This window comes from Epinephelus fuscoguttatus, linkage group LG21, assembly GCF_011397635.1.
Source record: "Epinephelus fuscoguttatus linkage group LG21, E.fuscoguttatus.final_Chr_v1".
Lineage (NCBI taxonomy): Eukaryota > Metazoa > Chordata > Actinopteri > Perciformes > Serranidae > Epinephelus > Epinephelus fuscoguttatus.
This window is the reverse complement of record NC_064772.1, coordinates 3,085,435-3,105,801: the sequence shown is the minus strand read 5'-3', so window position 1 is coordinate 3,105,801 and position 20,367 is coordinate 3,085,435. Positions and strand designations below refer to the sequence as shown.

Below are 20,367 nucleotides of genomic sequence, written 5' to 3'. Positions count from 1 at the left end.
CCCATCTCTAGAACAACTGTTAAGAGGAGACTGCGTGAATCAGGCCTTCATGGTCAAATAGCTGCTAGGAAACCACTGCTAAGGAGAGGCAACAAGCAGAAGAGATTTGTTTGGGCCAAGAAACACAAGGAATGGACATTAGACCAGTGGAAATCTGTGCTTTGGTCTGATGAGTCCAAATTTGAGATCTTTGGTTCCAACCGCCGTGTCTTTGTGAGACGCAGAAAAGGTGAACGGATGGATTCCACATGCCTGGTTCCCACTGTGAAGCATGGAGGAGGAGGTGTGATGGGGTGGGGGTGTTTTGCTGGTGACACTGTTGGGGATTTATTCAAAATTGAAGGCACACTGAACCAGCATGGCTACCACAGCATCCTGCAGCGACATGCCATCCCATCCGGTTTGCGTTTAGTTGGACGATCATTTATTTTTCAACAGGACAATGACCCCAAACACACCTCCAGGCTGTGTAAGGGCTATTTGACCAAGAAGGAGAGTGATGGAGTGCCTCGGCAGATGACCTGGCCTCCACAGTCACCGGACCTGAACCCAATCGAGATGATTTGGGGTGAGCTGGACCGCAGAGTGAAGGCAAAGGGGCCAACAAGTGCTAAACACCTCTGGGAACTCCTTCAAGACTGTTGGAAAACCATTTCAGGTGACTACCTCTTGAAGCTCATGGAGAGAATGCCAAGAGTGTGCAAAGCAGTAATCAGAGCAAAGGGTGGCTATTTTGAAGAAACTAGAATATAAAACATGTTTTCAGTTATTTCACCTTTTTTTGTTAAGTACATAACTCCACATGTGTTCATTCATAGTTTTGATGCCTTCAGTGAGAATCTACAATGTAAATAGTCATGAAAATAAAGAAAACGCATTGAATGAGAAGGTGTGTCCAAACTTTTGGCCTGTACTGTACATCTGAGTGCTTTTTTTCTGAGGGAAACCCCGCAAAACAATCAGGGGTTCCTGCCCAGAACGCTGACATTTGACTCCACGGATTAAGTGCCTACATGCGGTGATAGCTGATTGGACCTCCCGGTGGCATGATGGCTCATCATCTGAGCTTATAAAAGCCTCACGCTAAAGGGCGTTGGCCAGCGTTTTTACATCGACTCTGAGGTAAGTGGCCGTGTTAGCTTTATGCTATCTTAGTGTCAGCTTGTTGCATGATGACTCTGTGCTGCTAACGTTAACTATAGCTAACTCTACTGATTCCTAAGACCCAGCTGCTTGATGTGGACATATATTAGTGAGTGTTGAAGGCAGTGCAGTGGATGGGAGCGATGCATTTGAAACATATTGATGGTTTTGGCTTTGTGTGCTAACGTCTGTTAGCTGTTAGCTTCGTTTGATGTTTGGCTTGAGTGAATTCGCTTGTCAGATAAGTATAGCTAACTTTTGTTTGATAAACTCGACGCCTAATGCACAAGTGGTTGATTTAAAGAAATACTGTGACATTTTAAAGACAGTGCAGTGGATGTGAGATGGATTTCTAATGATGGATTTTAATTTGTACTTATGCTAATGCCCGTTAGCTGTGTATTGTGTACTACAGATAACTTTTGCTAAACTCGATGCCTAATGCACAAGTGGTTGATTAAAAGAAATACTGTGAAATGTAAAATGCATTGCTGTGTATGTGAGATGGATTTGTACCATTTGTTGATGGATTTTGATGAAGTAGCATGATTTATGCTGATGCTTATGTGTGTTAGTGGTGTGTATTGTGATGACAACATGTTGCCACATGGTAGCTTAGGTGATGACTTTGTGCTGCTAACTGTAGCTCACTTTACTGTGGTAATCCTGATTGCTAAGGCACAGATGGTTGATTTAAAGAAATACTGTGAAATTTTAAAGGCAGTGCAGTGGATGTGAGAGGGATTTTTAATTGATGGATTTTGATTTGTACTTATGCTAATGCCCGTTAGCTGTGTATTGTGTTTGATGTTAGCCTTTTTAAACTTTTAGGTAACTACAGCTAACTTTTGTGTGATAAACTCGATGGTTAATGTACAAGTGGTTGAGTTAAACAAATATTAAATAGGCTATAAGATGTAGCACAATACATGTGATGTATTTTAAGCATTTATTGAAGGTTTTTGGTCAAACAGGATTCTTGCTGATGCTAATGGGAAGCAGTGTTACTGAACACAGCTATATTTGACCTACATTTAGCGGTTGTTCATCAGCTGTAGTCTGACTGTAATGTGATTTGTTGATTGTTGCAATGCTGTTCAGTCCTGCTGAGACTGAAATTACAGAGTGTGTGTGTGTGCGTTTGTCTGTGTTTCTCTTCATGTTATTTAGCCCAGTTGGGGTGTAGATTGATTTGTGTAATGTATTTAATTGTACATAATATGGATGCTGTTGTGTTAGTTGAGCATATTGTTTAAATGAAAGCTCTGTGTAGCTGTGTTGCTGTAGCTTAGAGATTTGTAATGTAATGTCAACCATTTTACTTTCAGTAAGAACATATATTTAATATGGATGCTGTTGTGATAGTTGAGCATATATTGTTTGAGTGAAAGCTCTGTGTAGCTGTGTGTCTGTAACTTAGAGATTTGTAATGTAGTGTCAGCCATTTTACTTTCAGTATGAACATATATTTAATAATGCTGTTGTGTTAGTTGAGCCTATATTGTTTAAATGAAAGCTGTGTGTAGCTGTGCGTCTATCTATACCTTAAAGATTTGTAATGTAGTGTCAGCCATTTTACTTTCAATATTTAATAAGGATGCTGTTGTGTTAGATGAGCATATTGTTTAAATGGAAGATCTCTTAAAATGGATGACTGTGTCGGCCATTTTACCATGTTAGACATGTAAAAAATATATAAAAAAAATATACAGCAGCAGTTTATCCAGGATATGTAGAGAGAAATGCTGTTGATTTAAATCTTATGGGTATGTTATTACATCATTGTGTCTAACAGGCATTTAATTGTACTGATTTTCTACATCACACTTATTGTTAAATAAAGCAATGCGTTTTCTTTAATCTACAGATAACCCTCTCACTTGACAGTGTGATCTGCTACCCTCCTGCTTTTACAACTGCGATTGACCTGTGATCTGCACTACATCTGTGATCCTCTGATCCAGAACTTGTACACTACACACAAAGATACATTCATTCAATTGTGAACACATAACCAACTGATCAACACATTTCTGATTTTGTACATAGACACGCATACACATATTGACACACACACACACACACACACACACACACACACACACACACTTGATTATTTTAGTAGGTGTCTGTCTACTGCTTCCAAGGTAAGTTGAGCTATTTATGTATTTGAAGGCTGAGGCCAGAGTAGTGTGGCTTTTGAGTATGATTAGCATACAGTCAGAGTGATTTGTATGATTTCTTTGTGAATGTTGAATTAATTTGTTTTGGTTGTTTGTGTCTTTTTTTAGATGCCCCGTGCCAAGTCCCACCGGCGTGCCCAGGCCATGAAGAGGAGGATGGCGACGGCGCAGACTTGGATCCCCCTGCCATCAGTCCCCGAGTTTCGTGCTCGAACGTATCATTTTTTTTTTTTTTTTTTTTTTTTTTTACATGTTTCAATGGTACAAATAATATGTAATTTAAAGATGTGTAGAACATGTGTTGACATTGTTGAATTTTGATTTGCCTGAACAGGGTGCGGTACTGGTTACCGCCATCGTGTGCAGAGATGGCCAACTTCGGAGCTGACCCAGCGCAGCTTCAAGTTGGTCACTCCAGCTCAGCATCCGGAGAAGCAGGTATGATTTCTGTCTTATTCATAAAGACAGTGATGGTTGCATGGTGTCACACCTGGTGTCTGTGTTCTAAAGCAATGTCTCTGTTGTCGCAGTACGTGTTCGTCGTTGGAGACTCCCACCTGCGCGGCATCGTGGACGGGTTCATGGCCATCCCAGAGGGCTGTCTGTCTTTTGGTTTTCTGTCTGTTCCAGGTGCAGACGCCAGGGAGCTGAGGATGGAGGTGCTGCGTGCTGCTGTTCCGTGGACCCCGGATGCCGTGTGTGTGCTCGCCCCGAGCAACAACCGCACTGCCAGCAGGACCATCAGTGAGGCGGCGTTGGACTTCAGTGCGCTCCTGACCACCGTCTGCAGCCGCTGGCCCAAGGTGTGTTTTATGTATTTATTTATTTGTTTTTTCTTTTTTTGTTATTGCAGTCACTGTTACCAGTATTTATTTGGTAGTTGTGAACAGACGGTTGTGTTATGTGCTTGTTTAGGGGAATTAATGAAGAAATGGTTGTTTTTAGGTCTTTGTGTTGGACTTCCCTCCCCGTCTGACCATGGACCTTGGCTTCCAAGAGCAGCTGTGTCAGGAATACCACCGTGTCGCAGCACGCATGGGTACATTAAATTTGTGGTCATCAGTTGTAATTGGTGTAATTTGTAATTCAACTGAATTTATACAAGTGTAAATATTAGAAGGATTGATTATGTTGCTGTCATGTGTGTCAGGTCTCCCCTATGTGTCTGTGACGGCGCACTTCCCAGTCCATCGGTTGGAGCTGTGGTGCCATGATGGCCTAAGTACAGGATACTTTGTTGGTGTGATATAAGACATAGTGGAGTTTCATGTTTTTGGAGTGACATGTTGGTTGTGTTAAACTGGTTTCAGGTGCACCTCAGCGACTCCGATGGCATGCCCGTCCTGGTACAGCTGCTGTGGAACGTGGCCTACCTCCAGCTGGCACCCCCTCCACCCGCGCCTCCGGTGTCTCCCCGGAGATTGCCGGGTGGCCGGGTGTCCCCCACTCTGGTCGTGACAGGGCGCGTTCCTGTGCCACGTCACACTGACCCCTGCGAGTGGACAGTGGTTGGACGGCAGGGCAAGGTAATTGTGTTGCTTCAAGGCAATTTGTGGCTTAAAGTTGTGCAAAGTTTTTTGTCAAAAAATGAAATCTAACCAACTCTGTTTTTGTTTTGTAAGGCTGGAACATCTCCGGTGGGACAGTCTGTCATCCCGTCCAACCCTGTGTGGTTCAGCAGTGGCATGTTGGACGCCATGGAGAAGGTTTCCCCTTCTTCTGGCTCTGGCTGCCCTGCTGATCCGCCAGCTGGGCAGGTAAGCTGTTTACACATTGCGTCAATACTGTAGAGGTCAAAACGGGAGGACAGTTTTTAAAGAGGTTTGTTTTCCTTCCTACAGACCTTCCGTGTGAAGCGTCGGCCAAGAGGTGTTGCCACAACGTGCAGAGGACGAAAGCAGCAGGTTGGTGTTTGTTTATTTTTTTTGTTTGTTCTTTTTTGGTAGGATGTTGATGTGGAATTTTTTTTATATTTCTAAAACATATGCCGCGACAAAGTGAGTGCTGTGTTTTAATGGTTTTTGATTTTTATTCTGTCTTGATAGGTTCTGGCAACACCTGTGCCTGCCCCTGTGACCGAGTCTACCTCCAAGCCCGGCCCAGCAGTCCAGGAGGTGTGTTTCATTTTAAATATAATGTCACTTATTGATGATTTTAGGAAGCAGTAACATGTAGTCTTTCGTTGTATTATTTAGTAAAACCTCATATTTTGTTTTTGTGCCAGGTGCAGGTCACAGCCCAGCCGTCCGTGGAGGTGGTGGTGGAGGTTGCTGCAGCGTGCCTTGCCATGCCGATGGACTCCGCCATCCAGGAGGGAACCCGGATGTCACAGAGGATCGGCACAGATAAGGATGTTTCTGTTCCTTTTGTTACTGTTCCTGATGTTCGTGCAGTTGTGTCAGAGTCAGACAGTCATGTTGTGGCAGCAGAGGGTAGCAGAGGGTTCAGGCTGGGGAAGGTTGTGAGGGGAACATTTCACCAGGGAGATGAGCGGTTTGTATATCGAGGGCGGCAGTGTATGGCTATAGCTTTGGCCTGCTTAGCCAAACACACATTGTTGAGTGTGTTCTCGTGGGATAGGTTTGATGTTGATCGCGCGTTGGTTGTAGGTGAAGAGTTGTGCACTAGTTTGCTTGACCTGAACATTTTTAGCCACGAATCAAATCTCCTGTCTGTTGGAGATTTGCCAAAGCAGTTTGAGATAGGGGAGCAGTTGTTTAGCTTTAGCCACGGTGACACAGTGTTGGGTGAAGTAGGCGTGACTGAGGGTGAACACATCGACAGCGGTGTGTTCATCAGTCTGAGAAATGGACTGGAGAGGATCTTCAGTCAGTATAGTACATGTATTATGACACTGTGTGGGAGTAGTTCTGTCATCATTTGTGAGGATGGAGGGTTTGCTGTGGTAGACAGTCACTTGCGTTGTGACATTGGGTTAGTGCATAGTGATGGTAAAAGTGTGGTGTTGCAGTTTGATTGTCTGGATGATCTCTATAGATACATCTGTTGTTTGGCAGACAGTCTCAGTTCTAGGCAGAAGCTCTTTGAACTGTGTGGCGTTAGTGTCCGTGAGGGTGCAAGCCCAGTGCTGTCTTGTGTTTCTGTGGAGAGCTGTATTACTGAGATGAGTACTGCTCCAGTGGCAGACTATAGTGATGTTTCTGAGGCCAGGGTAGAACACATTTCCTCAGGAAATTGTCTGTCTGAGTGTGTTGTTGGTGTAACTGAAAGTCCAGCACTGTCTGGCATTTCTGTTGTGACTTTAGCCAGTCAGGTGAGCAGTGGTTCAGCGGCAGACTCAGCACTTGGTGATGGTAGAAAGCGTAAAATTTCTTCTCGCCCTAGTGTGTCGAAGAAATTAAAGACATTTAGTAACATTTAGGTTAATGCAGATGTAGAATTTGTTAGTGCTGTGGCAAATGAGGAGCTGCTCTTCCATCCTCTTAGTGTAGATGTCTGTAAAGCTTTGTGTCGCAAGTTAAATGTAGACTTTGGGAAGGTCAGTGGTTCGGTATCCACAGAGGTGGGGTTGTTAGGGGTCCCATGTTTAAATGAGAGAATTGTGGCTGATGGTAACTGCTTCTTCAGAGCCATCTCTCAGGCTGTGAGTTGCTCACAGAAGCACCATCGCAAGATTAGGCTAGCTGTATGTAAGGAGTTAGAAAGGAATGCAGATGAGTATGCAAGTCTTCTGAGAAGTGGGTATGTGTCTGTGTCAGTATCTTCAGCAATCCAGGATGAGAAATGTGAACAGTTGGGCTACAGAGGTAGAAATCCAGGTCACAGCAGATTGGTTAGGAGTTAGTGTGTGTACTTTTTATGATGGACGTTGGTTGAAGTACAAGTGTAACAGTAAGTGTTTGTCAGCAGAGTGTATTTATGTAGAGAATGTCATGGGACAGCATTTTGAGAACACTGTTTGTGTGCATAAGCCTGGACTGCAGACTTGTTATAGTTATTGTAAAGTTAGTGAAGTGTCAGGTTATAGCATTAGGTCTAGAGTGACGGATGTTGTGGATAGAGAGAAGTTAGCAGTTGGATGTAATGAATGTGTAGGGTCTGAAGGTGTAGGTCATAAGTCTGTAAAATCCAAGTATTTGAGGCAGAGGAAAGGGACACAGGAGAAAATGAGTAGGTTGCTTAGGGAGAGACGTCAAGAAAAGTTTTTGAAGACGTATCAGGAAAATGTATAGAAAAAGTGTTAAAGCGAGGAAGGTTAGTAAATATACAGAGAACATCCAACACAGGCAGAGGATTAAAGCGATTAGTAAAGCTAAGAGTATAGCGAAGTATAGAGAAAGCATCGAGCACAGGGAGAAAGTTAAAGCGCTGAGTGTTAGTAAATATAGAGAAGACATCCAGCACAGACAGAGGGTTAAAATGATGAGTGTTGGTAAATATAGAGAGAACATCCAGCACAGGCAGAGGGTTAAAGTGATTAGTAAAGCTAAGAGTATAGTTAAGTATAGAGAAAGCATCGAGCACAGGGAGAAAGTTAAAGCGCTGAGTGTTGGTAAATACAGAGAAAGTGTTGAGCACAGAGAGAGGGTTATGGATAGTGTCAGGTTAAGTAGGAAGCAGAGGATGGAGAAGTCAGTAGACTTTGGTTTTGTTACGGAGCAGTTTTTAGAAAAGGTCAGAGATGGTCCAGATTTTGTGTGTTGTGTGTGTCATAGGTTGTTGTTTAGAAATCAGGTGCAGAGCTGTGTAAGGGAAGTGTATGGTACAAGTTTAGCTACAGAGGGTATTGCCGACAAGTGCATTAGTGAGAAGTATTTGCATAGATGTAACGATCAGTGTGTTGTACCTTGTCAGTTGGCATTGTGTAGAGGTCAGCTGTGGATTTGTCATAAGTGTCATCGTAAGATTAGTGCAGATGAGATGCCAGCTGAATGTTGGAGTAATAACTTGGATGTTGATCCCGTTCCACCAGAACTGGGATGTCTGAATAGTTTAGAGCAGCATTTGATAGCCTTGCATATTCCTTTTATGAAAGTGTTGGCATTGCCTAAAGGGGGGCAAAATGGAGTACATGGTCCAGTGACCTGTGTTCCCGCCAACATTACACAAACTAGTAATGTGTTGCCGCGTTCGAGTATGGAAGGGTCTTTGGTGCAGGTGAAGTTAAAGCGCAAGTTGACATATAAGGGACATTACGAGTACCAGTTTGTGGATCCGTTGCATGTAAGACAGGCGCTGGATTATTTAAAGGGGACCAATGTTAATTATAGAGACATAGAGTTTAATGAGGAGTGGATTAATGAGTTTTTTAGGCAGGAAGATGGGGACAGGGAAGAGGCTGGATCAGCTAGTGAGGATGAAGCTGGTACAGGAAATGAGGTAGCTGGTCAGATTGTAGAAAAGGCTGAGGTTGATGATTTAGCAGGTCTTATGCCTGTTGATATTGGTCAGGAAGCATTAGATCAGTATTTTGATGACATTGTGAATATAGCGCCTGCTGAGGGAAATAGTCCAGTTAGGATGCTTTCTGACCGGAGTAATGAGGCAAAGAGTTTCCCTGTATTGTTTCCTCTGGGTCAGAAGACCTTCCATGACAGTCGGCGTTATCAGTTGAGTCTGTCGCATTATTTCAACAATAGGATTATGCACTGCGATGGTCGTTTTGCACGTAACGTAGAGTACATATTTTTCGCTCAGTACATGTCAGAGATAGATCAGGTAATGTCGAGTGTTTCTGTGGCATTGCGTAAAGGTAAGGGAGGTCAGCGGTCTCAAAGGATTAGTCAGACTATGCTGAAGGATGAGGAGTCTCTGAAGCAGTTGTTGCAGTTTGATGATGGGTTTAGATTTTTAAAGCCCGTCCGTGGGACGCCTGCCTTTTGGATGTCAGTGCAGAAAGACGTCTTGTCCTGTGTGCGTCAGTTAGGGATTCCGACGTGGTTTTGCTCATTTTTGTCTGCAGATCTGCGCTGGCAGAATCTTCTGACCAGCATCCTGAAGCAGGAAGGCTGAACGCAGACGGTAGAGGATTTGGAGTGGGCAGACAGGTGTCAGTTGTTGCGTGGTAACCCGGTTACGGCAGCGAGAATGTTTGATTACAGATGGCATTGTTTTCTGAACGAGGTTCTCATGTCTCCTTCTCAACCAATTGGCAAAATCATAGATTACTTTTATAGGGTTGAGTTTCAGCAGCGTGGTTCTCCCCATGTTCACTGTCTGTTTTGGATTGAGGGTGCTCCCCAAATTGATAAGAATACAGACGAGGAGGTTGTAGAGTTTATTGATAAGTACGTATCGTGTGAGTTACCCTCAGATGATGACGCATTATTGGACATTGTGTCATCAGTGCAAACACATTCCAAACGACATTCAAAGTCATGCAGGAAAAAGAAGACTGTATGTCGTTTCAATTTCCCAAAACCTGTGTCTGAGCGTACATTTATTTGTAAAATAGAAGAAATAAAATGCACATGTGACAAGAAGGAGGCAGAGAAAAGACAGGGGAGGATCCTCAGTCAGAAGACAAACCAGTCTGTAGGTGTTTTGACAGGAGTAACAAGATGAGAGTAGAGATTGCGAGGTCCATATTGGAATCCGTTAAGAAAGCAGTGGAAAGTGAGTCGTTTGGTAGTGTAGAGGAGTTATTTATGAGTGTCGGCATTAATCAGGAGATTTTTGAAATGGCATATAGGAAAATGCAAAAGAAGACCAAGGTAGTTTATAAGAGAGGAGTAAATGAAGTTTGGGTCAATCAGTATAGCAAGCAGTTGTTGAAGTGTTGGAACGCAAATATTGATGTGAGCTTTGTAACTGATGCGTATGCAGTTGTTGTGTATATAATATCGTATATTACAAAAGCAGAGAGAAATTGGCCTGTTATTGAGTAATGCCCAAAAAGAAGCCAAAAACCAAGGAAATGTCTCAGCTAAAGACGCGTTGAAGAAGTTGGGTAGTGTGTATTTGCATAATAGGGACGTTAGTGCTCAGGAGGCAGTGTATAGGTTAACTTGCATTTGAAGGAGTGCTCTAGGAAGGTTGTGTTTGTGCCGACAGGGAATAATATAGTGAAGATGAGTTTACCCCTCAGTGTTTTGAGGCAGAGAGCATCTGCACACGATCTTAGCACAGAAGATATGTGGATGACGAGCTTCGTGGATAGATATAGGAACAGGCCCGACGGTGATGTGTTTGAAAATATGTGTATGGCGACATTTGCGTGAGTATCGTGTTCTTTCCAAAAACGAAAAGTCTCCGGACATGATTCGATTGAAAAATGATTTGGGCTTCATTTTGAAGAGAACACGTACTCAGTTTGCGGTTGTTCGGTACATGCGCGTTAGTTTGGAAAAACATCCAGAGTTGCATTTTCAGAGTTTACTGCAGTTGTTCCTTCCATATAGAACTGACTCAGACCTCAAACCTGAAGGCTTTGAGCTGTTTGAACAGTTCCATGAGGATGGAAGTGTGACATTTAGTGACGGGTCAATACATGCGGCTAAGGACGTGGTGAAGGATAATAGAGCAGTGTTTGATGTAGATAATCCAGATTTAGAGCGTGCGCAGGAGATTGCAGAGCAGCATGGTGTAGATGAGGAGGATGCTTGGAGGGAGCTGTGTCCTGAACAGGAAGTTGAACGCCTTGAGTGTTTAGAGTAGAGAAGGCAGCAGCAGGGATCTGAGATAGTAGAGGAGCAGTTACAAGAACGTCTGGAGAATGTGCCAGATTTGGTTGTTGGTAGTAGACAGGTAGAGCAGCTGGAGAGGAAGAGGAATGTGATGTGTAGAAGTGAGGGCTTAGCTTTAGTTAGGTCTCTGAATGAGACACAGATGGCTGTGTTTTATGAGGTCAGACAGTGCTGTTTGCAGAAGGTGATGGGTAAAAACCCAGAACCTCTGCATGTGTTTGTGACAGGTGGTGCAGGGACGGGGAAAAGTCATTTAATTAGTGTTATTCAGTATGAGGCAGGGAGGTTGTTGTCCACACTTTGTGATCAACCAGATGATATTTGTGTTTTGTTAACCGCACCTACAGGCATAGCTGCATACAATTTAAATGCAGCAACGATTCATCACACATTCAGTATTGGCACACATGCCAGTTTGCCCTACATCCCTTTGGGTGAGGACAAACTAAACTCTTTGAGAGCCAAATTTAGTCACCTCCAAATTGTAATCATAGATGAAATCAGTATGGTTGATCACAATCTATCAGTTGCCTCCCGTTAAAGGGAAGCCTCTGTATAGCTGTCCGCTTGGTGTGGACCTGTGGTGTGGTTTTAGTATAGTGGAGTTGACAACCATAGTTAGGCAGAAGGATAGTGTGTTTGCAGCGTTGCTTAACAGGTTGAGAGTGCGTTCAAAGGCCACCCCCATGTTACCTAGTGATGTTGAAATATTAAAGGCTTGCGAGACAGGGGAAGAGAGCTCTGCTTTGCATATTTTTCCAACCAATATGCAAGTAAGTGAGCATAATTTTATGCAGTTGATTACCATGTGTCCAGATTATGTTGAGATAGAAGCCAAAGATTTCAAACATAACAGGAAAACAGGCCAATTGGAATGTACAGCAGGGCATCATAGTAATGCGGACACATGATTACTGGATAGGTTGTGTTTGGCAAGGAACGCACGTGTTATGTTATGTAAGAATGTAGATGTTGAGGACGGTCTGGTCAATGGCGCATGTGGCACGGTAACTCATATCGATTTTGGTGATGATGAGAAGTTTCCTAAAACAGTTTATGTCAAATTTGATGATGAGAAAATTGGCTCACAGAGGAGGAAAACACGTGCACATGCGGCAGTAGAATGCAGGTATTCTACTGCTATTGATCCCGAGGAGGACAGGGCAACTAAAGCAGGTGGTCTGCGATTTCAGTTTCCTCTTAGGCTAGCGTGGCGTGTACAGTGCATAAAGTGCAGGGATTAACGGTAGATGAGGCTGTAGTGTCTTTGAAGAAGGTGTTTGCACCTGGGCAGGCGTATGTAGCTTTGAGTCGTGTTAGGGCTTTGTCTGGACTGATCATCAGGGATTTTAAAGAGAAGACCATTTACTGCAAGGATGCCATAAAGGAGGCCTTAGACAGCATGCCCCCATTTTTAATTGAGCAGCCTAAACCTTCATTAAGTGCACAAAGTTTCTCTGTGTATTTAATGAATGTTCAAAATTTAAGTCGCCACCTGGCAGATTTGGTGTCTTGCACACAGCATTTACAGCCTAACTGTATTGCTGTCACAGAAACGTGGCTCACTGCACAGTCCTCGTTAGACAGTGTCCAAATTGATGGATATGCTTTCCACAGTCATACGCGAGGTTTGTGTTACAGCAGCAGTAACCCCAAATTGTTAGAGGTCCAGGATCTAGAACATGGTGGAGTTGGTTTGTACAGTGTAGGCAATTTGGACTGTAGCATCCTGCAGGCACCCGATTTGAATCTGGAGTGTTTGGTGTGCCTGTGTAGCAAATTTAACATTCTGATGGCAGTAATTTATTGTCCACCATGTTATCCAAAGTCTTTATTTAAACAAAATCTGGGGAAATTACTTGATTGGTTGAATCCAATTAGTGACACAGTTGTAGTGATGGGAGATTTTAATGAGAATGTTTTGAAAAAATCATCAATTTGTAAATTCATGGTGCAAAAAGGATGTCATCAGCATGTAACACAGGAGACAACAGAAAAGGGGACATTAATTGATCACGTTTATGTTAAAACAGCACAGTATGATGTGGAATGTGCAGTGATGCCCACGTACTTCAGTGATCATGAAGGTATTCTGTGTAGTTTTAGTGTGAGAGATGATCAGGGTGAGCTAGAGGACTTAGACAGGTTGTTTGAGGACTTTGAGGATGTAGAGGTGGATGCGTAGTGTTTAGATGTGGATTAGATCAGGTTGGTTTGTGTAGCTTCATGTGACACATACAAAGTCCCAGTGTAAATGTGGTGGTGTTATTATTGTTGTTATTGTGTTTATCTGTGGAGTTTTAAGAGGAAACTGACTGTTTGTTGTTGTGTTGAAATTGTGTAGGTTTGCACTCACGTGAATTTGTGTTAGTGTAGAGTCTGTCCCACTCCATTGTGTGAAGATTGTGTATTGTAGGGAGATTTGAGTTTATTGTGTGGAAATGTTTTTAGTATGTTGATATGATTATTGTGTAGCGATTTCAGGTGAAACCAATCATGTATTACAGGTGGAATGAGTTGAGTGTTAGCTGTTGTGAATAGTGTTAGTTAATTCATATAATCATGGTTTTTACAGCTGTTAGTGATGTAGATGTGTTGGTGTCTGTCTGCCACATGTTGGTTGTTGGTCTCTGTTGCGACTGTGAATGTATGTATTTATGCATGTTTGTGGTTCTTTCACTCCTCATGTGTTCATATGCAACTGTTTCAGTCATGAAAATATGAAAAGGTTAATTTGACTTAAACGAATACATCTCTAGAAAATAGACAGGCTTGATGTTGCATGTTTTCTGTAGCCCTCTAGTGTTCAAAATTCTGATCAGTAACTTAGAAAAGATGCAACAGTTAAATTATGATGTTACATATGAACACAGGAGGAAATGATTGTATTTAATAAGTTAACAGTTAATATTATGGTTGTTTATTATTTATTCATGTATTTATTTTTCAGTCAATCAATGTTATTGATAAAACCCAATATCACAAATCACAATTTGCCTCACAGGGCTTTACAAGATATGACATCCCTCTGTCCTTGGGACCCTCACAGCTGATCATGAACCCCCCCCACACACACAGACACACACAGACACACACACACACACACACACACACACACACACACACACACACAAAATGGTAGAAAGCTCAGGAAGAGCAACTGAGGAGGGATCCCTCTTCCCAGACCGACAGACAGGCAGTGGATGGCATACAGAACACATCAGCATAATAAACAGTAATATGTATGACACAATGAGACAGAAAGAGAAATACAGAGAGAGAGAGAGGTGCTGGAGAGACGGTAATGACAGCAGCTTACAACAACATTAATCATCTGGCAGGAGCACGGTAGCAACAGTAGCTTTTAATACAGGAAGTGCAGTCAGTAGTTCAGATAAGAAATGCTCATGTTTGTGTACATGACTTTACAGCAACTCTGACCTTACAGCAAATCTGTTCTGGCACCACAAGGCACAGACTCTTCATTCTGCATGTCTTAGCTGCCGAACAGGACACTTGTAAACCAAAAATGTTGCTGCTGCTGCTGCTGCTGTTGTTGTTGTTGTTGTTGTTTCCACGAATTCTCCTCCCCCTTGTGTCCCTCCAATCTTATGTTTTCTCTCTCCCTGTCCCTTTCAAACTTTGTGTAGGTCATTGACACTGTTTAAATGAATTGAACAGTTGGTTGGTGGCGTTTCCTTTTTAACAGTAATCTTTCTTCTCTCTGAGGTGGTTGAAAATGCTGCTGTGATGGAGCGTCCCAACCTCTGCAGTCCCCAAGTGATATTGATGAGCAAGTGGAATTTTGGGACAAAAGTTCCACATGTTTGTTTGTTTTTTGTGTGTGTGCATGTTCTGCCCAAGATGCACTGTAGTCTATGTGAGGGGCATGATAAAAGTTCAAAAAGTAATCCCATGTCAATTGTCGTTTGACAGCATGGACAGGAAGAGAATGTAGGACTGTTAATTGATCCTTTTTTTCTACATGAACTATAAAGTGAAACAATGAGTTATGTAAATCAATGTTTTGTTGCCATATTTGCAACAAATGTATTAACTAAAATGTAACTGTGATATGTTGGCTATGGAAACAAAATGTCATCTCCAAAGTATCCACATTCAAATGAAATACACTGTAATGATAAATTATATAATGTTAATTACAAAATGGTGTCTGTCATACTGTTAAGAATTGAAGTGTACTGTAAAAGACAAAGGTCTGTGGTGACTGTATTCCTGGTTTGTTGCTCCGTCATGTTTGTACATGAATATATAGATACATCATATAAATTTTAACAATTTTTAAGGATAAACATAAAACCAACATTAACATGGATAAAACATGAATTACAAAGGAGAGTAAATTATAAAAACATTTTTAATTATTGTTTTTTTTACCAAGACTAAAGTGGTGATTAAACAAATTGGCTTGTAATTTTGGAGTGTAACATTTCCTCAAAGATATGTATAGCTTCCTGATGTTTATAACACTCAAAAGAATAAGAGGAAGTTGTAATGACATGGGATTTGTTCCTGTTATGGACTTGTACTTGTCCTCTGCCTTTGGGCTCTGTCCCTAATGATACTAATCGTAATAACACAACACAAAAGAAATTACTGTAAATATGTTCAAAATGCTGTTTTACTGAGATTTATGAAAGCCAATATGGATCGCCGAGTGATGCCACAATATGCAAATTAGATAAGTTAATTTACCTCCATCAGATTCCTCTTCCTTAATTTTGAGGATGACCTGACAAAAACACCACAAAACAAAAGAGATCTACTGTAAATATGTTCAAAATGCTGTTTTACTAAGATTTATGAAATCCAATATGGATCGCCTAGTGACGACACAATATGCAATTAGATAATTTAACTTACTCCCATCACAAACTTTGGGTCATGATGAATAGTTTTCTCATTTACAGTATGCCTTTATCTGTCACCACTTTCAAGCCCCAGCCTTTTGAAATGTTGAAATGAAAATGGAATATTTTCCTCAATAAACTCTGGCACCTAAAGGGTTAAAATGGAGATTGTGCCCCTGTCATGTCTGCATGTAAGATTTAGACACACACACACACACACACACACACACACACCATGTTTGTGTGAGTTTGTGTGTGTCAGCGGTTGTCATGGTGATGAAGTCAGTGCACCTGGCAGAAGAGCAGAGATACAGACAGAACACAGAGACACCTCTTTTAGTGGAGATTTAACTCCTCAAACAAGTTCTTCCCATTCCCAAACTGTTGGTCCAATCATCAAAATAATGTGATCATGAGAGAGATAAAGTTATACAGAAGATCTGTTTAGCAGCAGTTGAACTGGTATGTGTGCGTCTTTAAAGCCGATACAATAAACGGTGTAGGAGGAGATGTGTTTTTTTTTTTAAGAGCACGTTTGAGGGGAAATCTTACTTTGAAAGGGCAAATAGCTCACTTCCTGTGGATTTAGGTCATGGGTGTTAGCGTGTTATTTGTAGGTCAAACACTCCAGTTTTGGTTTGATTTTGATACGACATTCCTACGGGCTGCAGTGGCCAGTTTCGTGCACCTATGTGGCGCTAGAGAGCCCATTTTGGCATTTTAGGGGTTAATAATGTGTGTGTTCTGTTTCAAATGAAGTTTCTGCTGCTGTAATCTGTCCTTTAAAGATTGTGAGACACACAGACAGAGAGAGCCGTGTGGCTGTGTCTGTGTGTGCAGCCGTTGTCATGGCGATTAATGACTTGTCTGCACCTGTGGCAGACACAGACAGCTCAGGAGAGCAGATCAGCAAAGGCTGTTTATAAAGGGTTTGAACTCCTCGAACAAATGCTTCGCATACCCAAACCGTTGGTCCAATCAAGAAAATAAAGTGATTGTGAGAGACAGCCACTTCTCGTGATTGCACGTGTCGCGTTTTATATTTCTCGAGTCAAAAATGTGGTCAGGGGAGCGAGTTTAAAATGTGTTGCACCCCAGCTGTTTCCAGAAATTTCTCCTGAGTTTACATGGGAGTGAATGAGAAAAAAATCAGCGCTCCCTTCACTTTGGAGCCACTCAGCAAAAATGTGTACGTGTGAGAGATTCCATGTCAACATATCTGTGAGCAGGACAAATTTTCCTACGTTTTGTGGTATAAATTGTGTCTGTACAGTGAAAATTGTGGCCGTATGAGCGAGTTAAAGACAAAAGTTTTAGACGATTTTTAGAGCCCTATCCACTCTAGCTCACAGCATTCCGTGCAATACACACCCATTGTAAACTGAGAATTTCTCCACTTTTGCTCATGGTACTTTGAGAGGCACAGATCAAAAATAGTAAAAGGTATGAAGAAGATGAAAACATGAGTGAATAGATGAGACCTGTGGCAACATTTGAGAGTTGGAATGGAGTCTGTAGCACAAAGTATGGAGATGCTGTAAATGCTAGAAAAAGCCCTAAGATTGGTCTCTTTCTCCCCCCTGCTGCCATTCATTTCCTATGGGACTGCTTTTGAAGATCGCCAGGACGTTTTTCTGACATCTCACCTTATGGAGGCCATAAAATCCAAACTAAGCGAGTAATGGAAAAGTTACGAATAACTTTTGATTAGAATGATTTGATCTGTAATCTGTGCAAGTTTGAAGTCGATAGGATAAACGCTGTATGATGAAGAAGAAGATTTTTTTTAGGAAAGGCAGTTTTAAGGCAAAATCTTACTTTGAAAAGGCAAATACCTCACTTCCTGTTGGATTTAGGTCAGGGGTGTCAGCACGTGATTTTTAGGTCTTGATGAGACAAACACGCCACTTTTGGTTTCATGTTTCTACGACGTTCCTACAGGCCGTGGCGGCCATTTTTGTGTGCCTAGGTGGCGCTAGAGAGCCCATTTTGGCACTTTAGGGGTTAATGTCATGATTTTCTAAAATTTTTCACCGGTTCTGATGTGCGTGCCAATTTTGGTGAGTTTTTGAGCATGTTTAGGGGGTCAGATTCCAGTTCAAAGAGGCGGCGGGAGAAAGAATAATAATAATTAAAGCTGCAAGCAGCGTTTGGCGGGACCTCGCACTCGCGCCCGTTTCCGCCCCCAGCTTGTGTCGTCACTGTGAATTATTTAGAAATATCAAACATATTGCCACAAACATCAGAAAATCCTTACAGAGCTGAACGTTTTGATGTTTGAATGCTTCCTGTAGCTGTAGGTATGTACAAGTGATGTCACATTATGCAAATTAGATGAGCGAATTTCTTCCCATCAGATTCCTCTTCCTTTATTTTGAGGAAGAGACGACAAAAACAACACAAAACAAAATAAATCTACTGTGTAAATATGTTCAAAATGTTGTTTTATTGAGATGTATGAAATCCAATATGGCCGCCGCCTAGTGACATCACAATATGCAAATTAGATGAGTTAATTTACTCCCATGACAAACTGGGTCATGATGAATAGTTTTCTCATTTACAGTATGCCTTTATCTGTCACCAATTTCAAGCCACAGCCTTTTGAAATGTTGAAATGAAAATGGAATATTTTCCTCAATAAACTCTGGCACCTAAAGGGTTAAAATGGAGATGCTGCCCCTGTCATGTCTGAATGTAAGATGTAGACACACGCACAGACATCATGTTTCTGTGAGTTTGTGTGTGACAGAGGTTGCCATGGTAATTAAGTAAGCGCACCTGGCAGAAGAGCAGAGATACAGACAGAACACAGAGACACCTCTTTTAGTGGAGATTTAACTCCTCAAACAAGTTCTTCCCATTCCCAAACCGTTGGTCCAATCATGAAAATAATGTGATGATGAGAGAGATAAAGTTATACAGAAGATCTGTTTAGCAGCAGTTGAACTGGTATGTGTGCATCTTTAAAACTGATAAAATAAACGGTGTAGGAGGAGATGTGTTTTTTTAAGAGCACGTTTGAGGTGAAATCTTACTTTGAAAGGTCAAGTAGCTCACTTCCTGTTGGAATTAGGTCATGGGTGTCAACGCGTGATTTGTAAGTCAAACACACCAGTTTTGGTTTGATCTTGATACGACATTCCGATGGCCTGCAATGGCCAGTTTTGTGCACCTATGTGGCGCTAGAGAGCCCATTTTGGCACTTTAGGGGTTAATAATGTGTATTTTCTGTTTCAAATGAAGTTTCTGCTGCTGTAATCTGTCCTTTAAAGATTGTGAGACACACAGACCAGAGAGCCGTGTGTGCGTGTCTGTGTGTGCAGCCGTTGTCATGGCGATTAATGACTTGTCTGCACCTGTGGCAGACACAGACAGCTCAGGAGAGCAGATCAGCAAAGGCTGTTTATAATGGGTTTGAACTCCTCGAACAAATTCTTCGCATACCCAAAGCGTTGGTCCCATCAAGAAAATAAAGTGATGGTGAGAGACAGCCACTTGTCGTGAACGTACGTGTTGTGTTTTATATTTCTCAAGTCCAAAATGGGGTCACCAGAGCGAGTTACAAATGTGTTGCACCTCAGCTGTTTCCACAATTTTTTCCTCTCAGATTACATGGGCGTGAATGAGAAAAAAAATCGGCGCTCCCTTCGCTTTGGAGCCGCTCAGCAAAAATGTGTACATGTGACAGATTCCATGTCAACATTTCTGTGAGCAGGACAAATTTTCCTACGTTTTGTGGTATAAATTGTGTCTGTACAGTGAAAATTGTGGCCGTATCAGCAAGTTGAAGAGAAAATTCAAGTATGAGTAGAGGGCTGTGTGTGTGTGTCTGTGTGTGCAGCCGTTGCCATGGCGATTCCTGACTTGCCTGCACCTGAGGGGCACACAGACAGCTCATGAGAGAGCAGAGGAGCAAAGGCTGTTTTTAATGGGTTTTCACTCCTCGAACAAGTTCTTCCCATTCCCAAACCGTTGGTCCCATCATGAAAATAAAGTGATTGTGAGAGACAGCCACTTCTTGTGAACGCACGTGTTGAGTTTTATATTTCTCGAGTCCAAAATGGGGTCACCAGAGCGAGTTACAAATGTGTTGCACCTCAGCTGTTTCCAGAAATTTCTCCTCTCAGATTACATGGGAGTGAATGAGAAAAAAATCGGCGCTCCCTTCGCTTTGGAGCCGCTCAGCAAAAATGTGTACGTGTGACAGATTCCATGTCAACATTTCTGTGAGCAGGACAAATTTTCCTACATTTTGTGGTATAAAATGTACAGTGAAAATTGTGGCCGTATGAGCGAGTTGAAGAGAAAATTTCTTAATTAATTTTCAGCTGCTCTTCACTCTAGTGATGACATCACTCACTCTAGCTCACGCAATACACACCCATTATAAAGTGTGAGAAGGGCTGAAAACTTCATGGATTTTAAACTGATTTTGCAGAAAAACTAAAAGAGATACTGAAAATTTGTATTAGTTCCTTAAAGTTGACGGCAGCATCAATGTTTGAGAGTTGGAACAGAGTT

At 42.1% G+C, this 20,367-nt stretch overlaps 3 protein-coding genes and 2 pseudogenes across 3 annotated transcripts; all 5 read left to right on the top strand.

The window, feature by feature from the left end:
* The first annotated feature begins 3,434 nt into the window (after positions 1–3,434).
* LOC125882267 (uncharacterized) lies at positions 3,435–4,815 on the top strand. The gene is made up of 6 exons (XM_049566049.1): positions 3,435–3,531; positions 3,661–3,764; positions 3,857–4,129; positions 4,272–4,365; positions 4,477–4,548; positions 4,637–4,815. The coding sequence occupies exons 1-6, from the start codon at positions 3,435–3,437 to the stop codon at positions 4,813–4,815; spliced, it is 819 nt and encodes a 272-aa protein (XP_049422006.1).
* LOC125882120 (uncharacterized) lies at positions 4,736–6,736 on the top strand. Its single transcript, XM_049565815.1, has 5 exons — positions 4,736–4,852; positions 4,949–5,083; positions 5,168–5,230; positions 5,372–5,440; positions 5,551–6,736. Exons 2-5 carry the CDS (start codon positions 5,012–5,014, stop codon positions 6,706–6,708), a joined length of 1,362 nt encoding a protein of 453 aa, XP_049421772.1. The 5' UTR covers positions 4,736–4,852; positions 4,949–5,011; the 3' UTR covers positions 6,709–6,736.
* LOC125882265 (uncharacterized) lies at positions 6,712–7,556 on the top strand (annotated as a pseudogene).
* Positions 7,557–7,706: 150 nt separating this feature from the next.
* LOC125882141 (uncharacterized) lies at positions 7,707–9,299 on the top strand. The gene has a single exon (XM_049565850.1). The coding sequence runs from the start codon at positions 7,707–7,709 to the stop codon at positions 9,297–9,299; it is 1,593 nt and encodes a 530-aa protein (XP_049421807.1).
* A 548-nt stretch (positions 9,300–9,847) lies between these two features.
* LOC125882097 (uncharacterized) lies at positions 9,848–15,969 on the top strand (annotated as a pseudogene).
* Positions 15,970–20,367: the final 4,398 nt, after the last annotated feature.

Excerpts from the sequence above, each read along its gene's own strand:
- LOC125882267 (XM_049566049.1), top strand. The coding sequence starts at position 3,435 with ATGCCCCGTGCCAAGTCCCACCGGCGTGCCCAGGCCATGAAGAGGAGG. Across the intron at positions 4,366-4,476 it reads CCGTGTCGCAGCACGCATGG|GTCTCCCCTATGTGTCTGTG; the intron begins GTACATTAAATT and ends CATGTGTGTCAG. Across the intron at positions 4,549-4,636 it reads GTGGTGCCATGATGGCCTAA|GTGCACCTCAGCGACTCCGA; the intron begins GTACAGGATACT and ends AACTGGTTTCAG.
- LOC125882120 (XM_049565815.1), top strand. The coding sequence starts at position 5,012 with ATGTTGGACGCCATGGAGAAGGTTTCCCCTTCTTCTGGCTCTGGCTGC. Across the intron at positions 5,231-5,371 it reads GCAGAGGACGAAAGCAGCAG|GTTCTGGCAACACCTGTGCC; the intron begins GTTGGTGTTTGT and ends CTGTCTTGATAG. Across the intron at positions 5,441-5,550 it reads CCGGCCCAGCAGTCCAGGAG|GTGCAGGTCACAGCCCAGCC; the intron begins GTGTGTTTCATT and ends TTTTTGTGCCAG.
- LOC125882141 (XM_049565850.1), top strand. The coding sequence starts at position 7,707 with ATGATGAGTGTTGGTAAATATAGAGAGAACATCCAGCACAGGCAGAGG.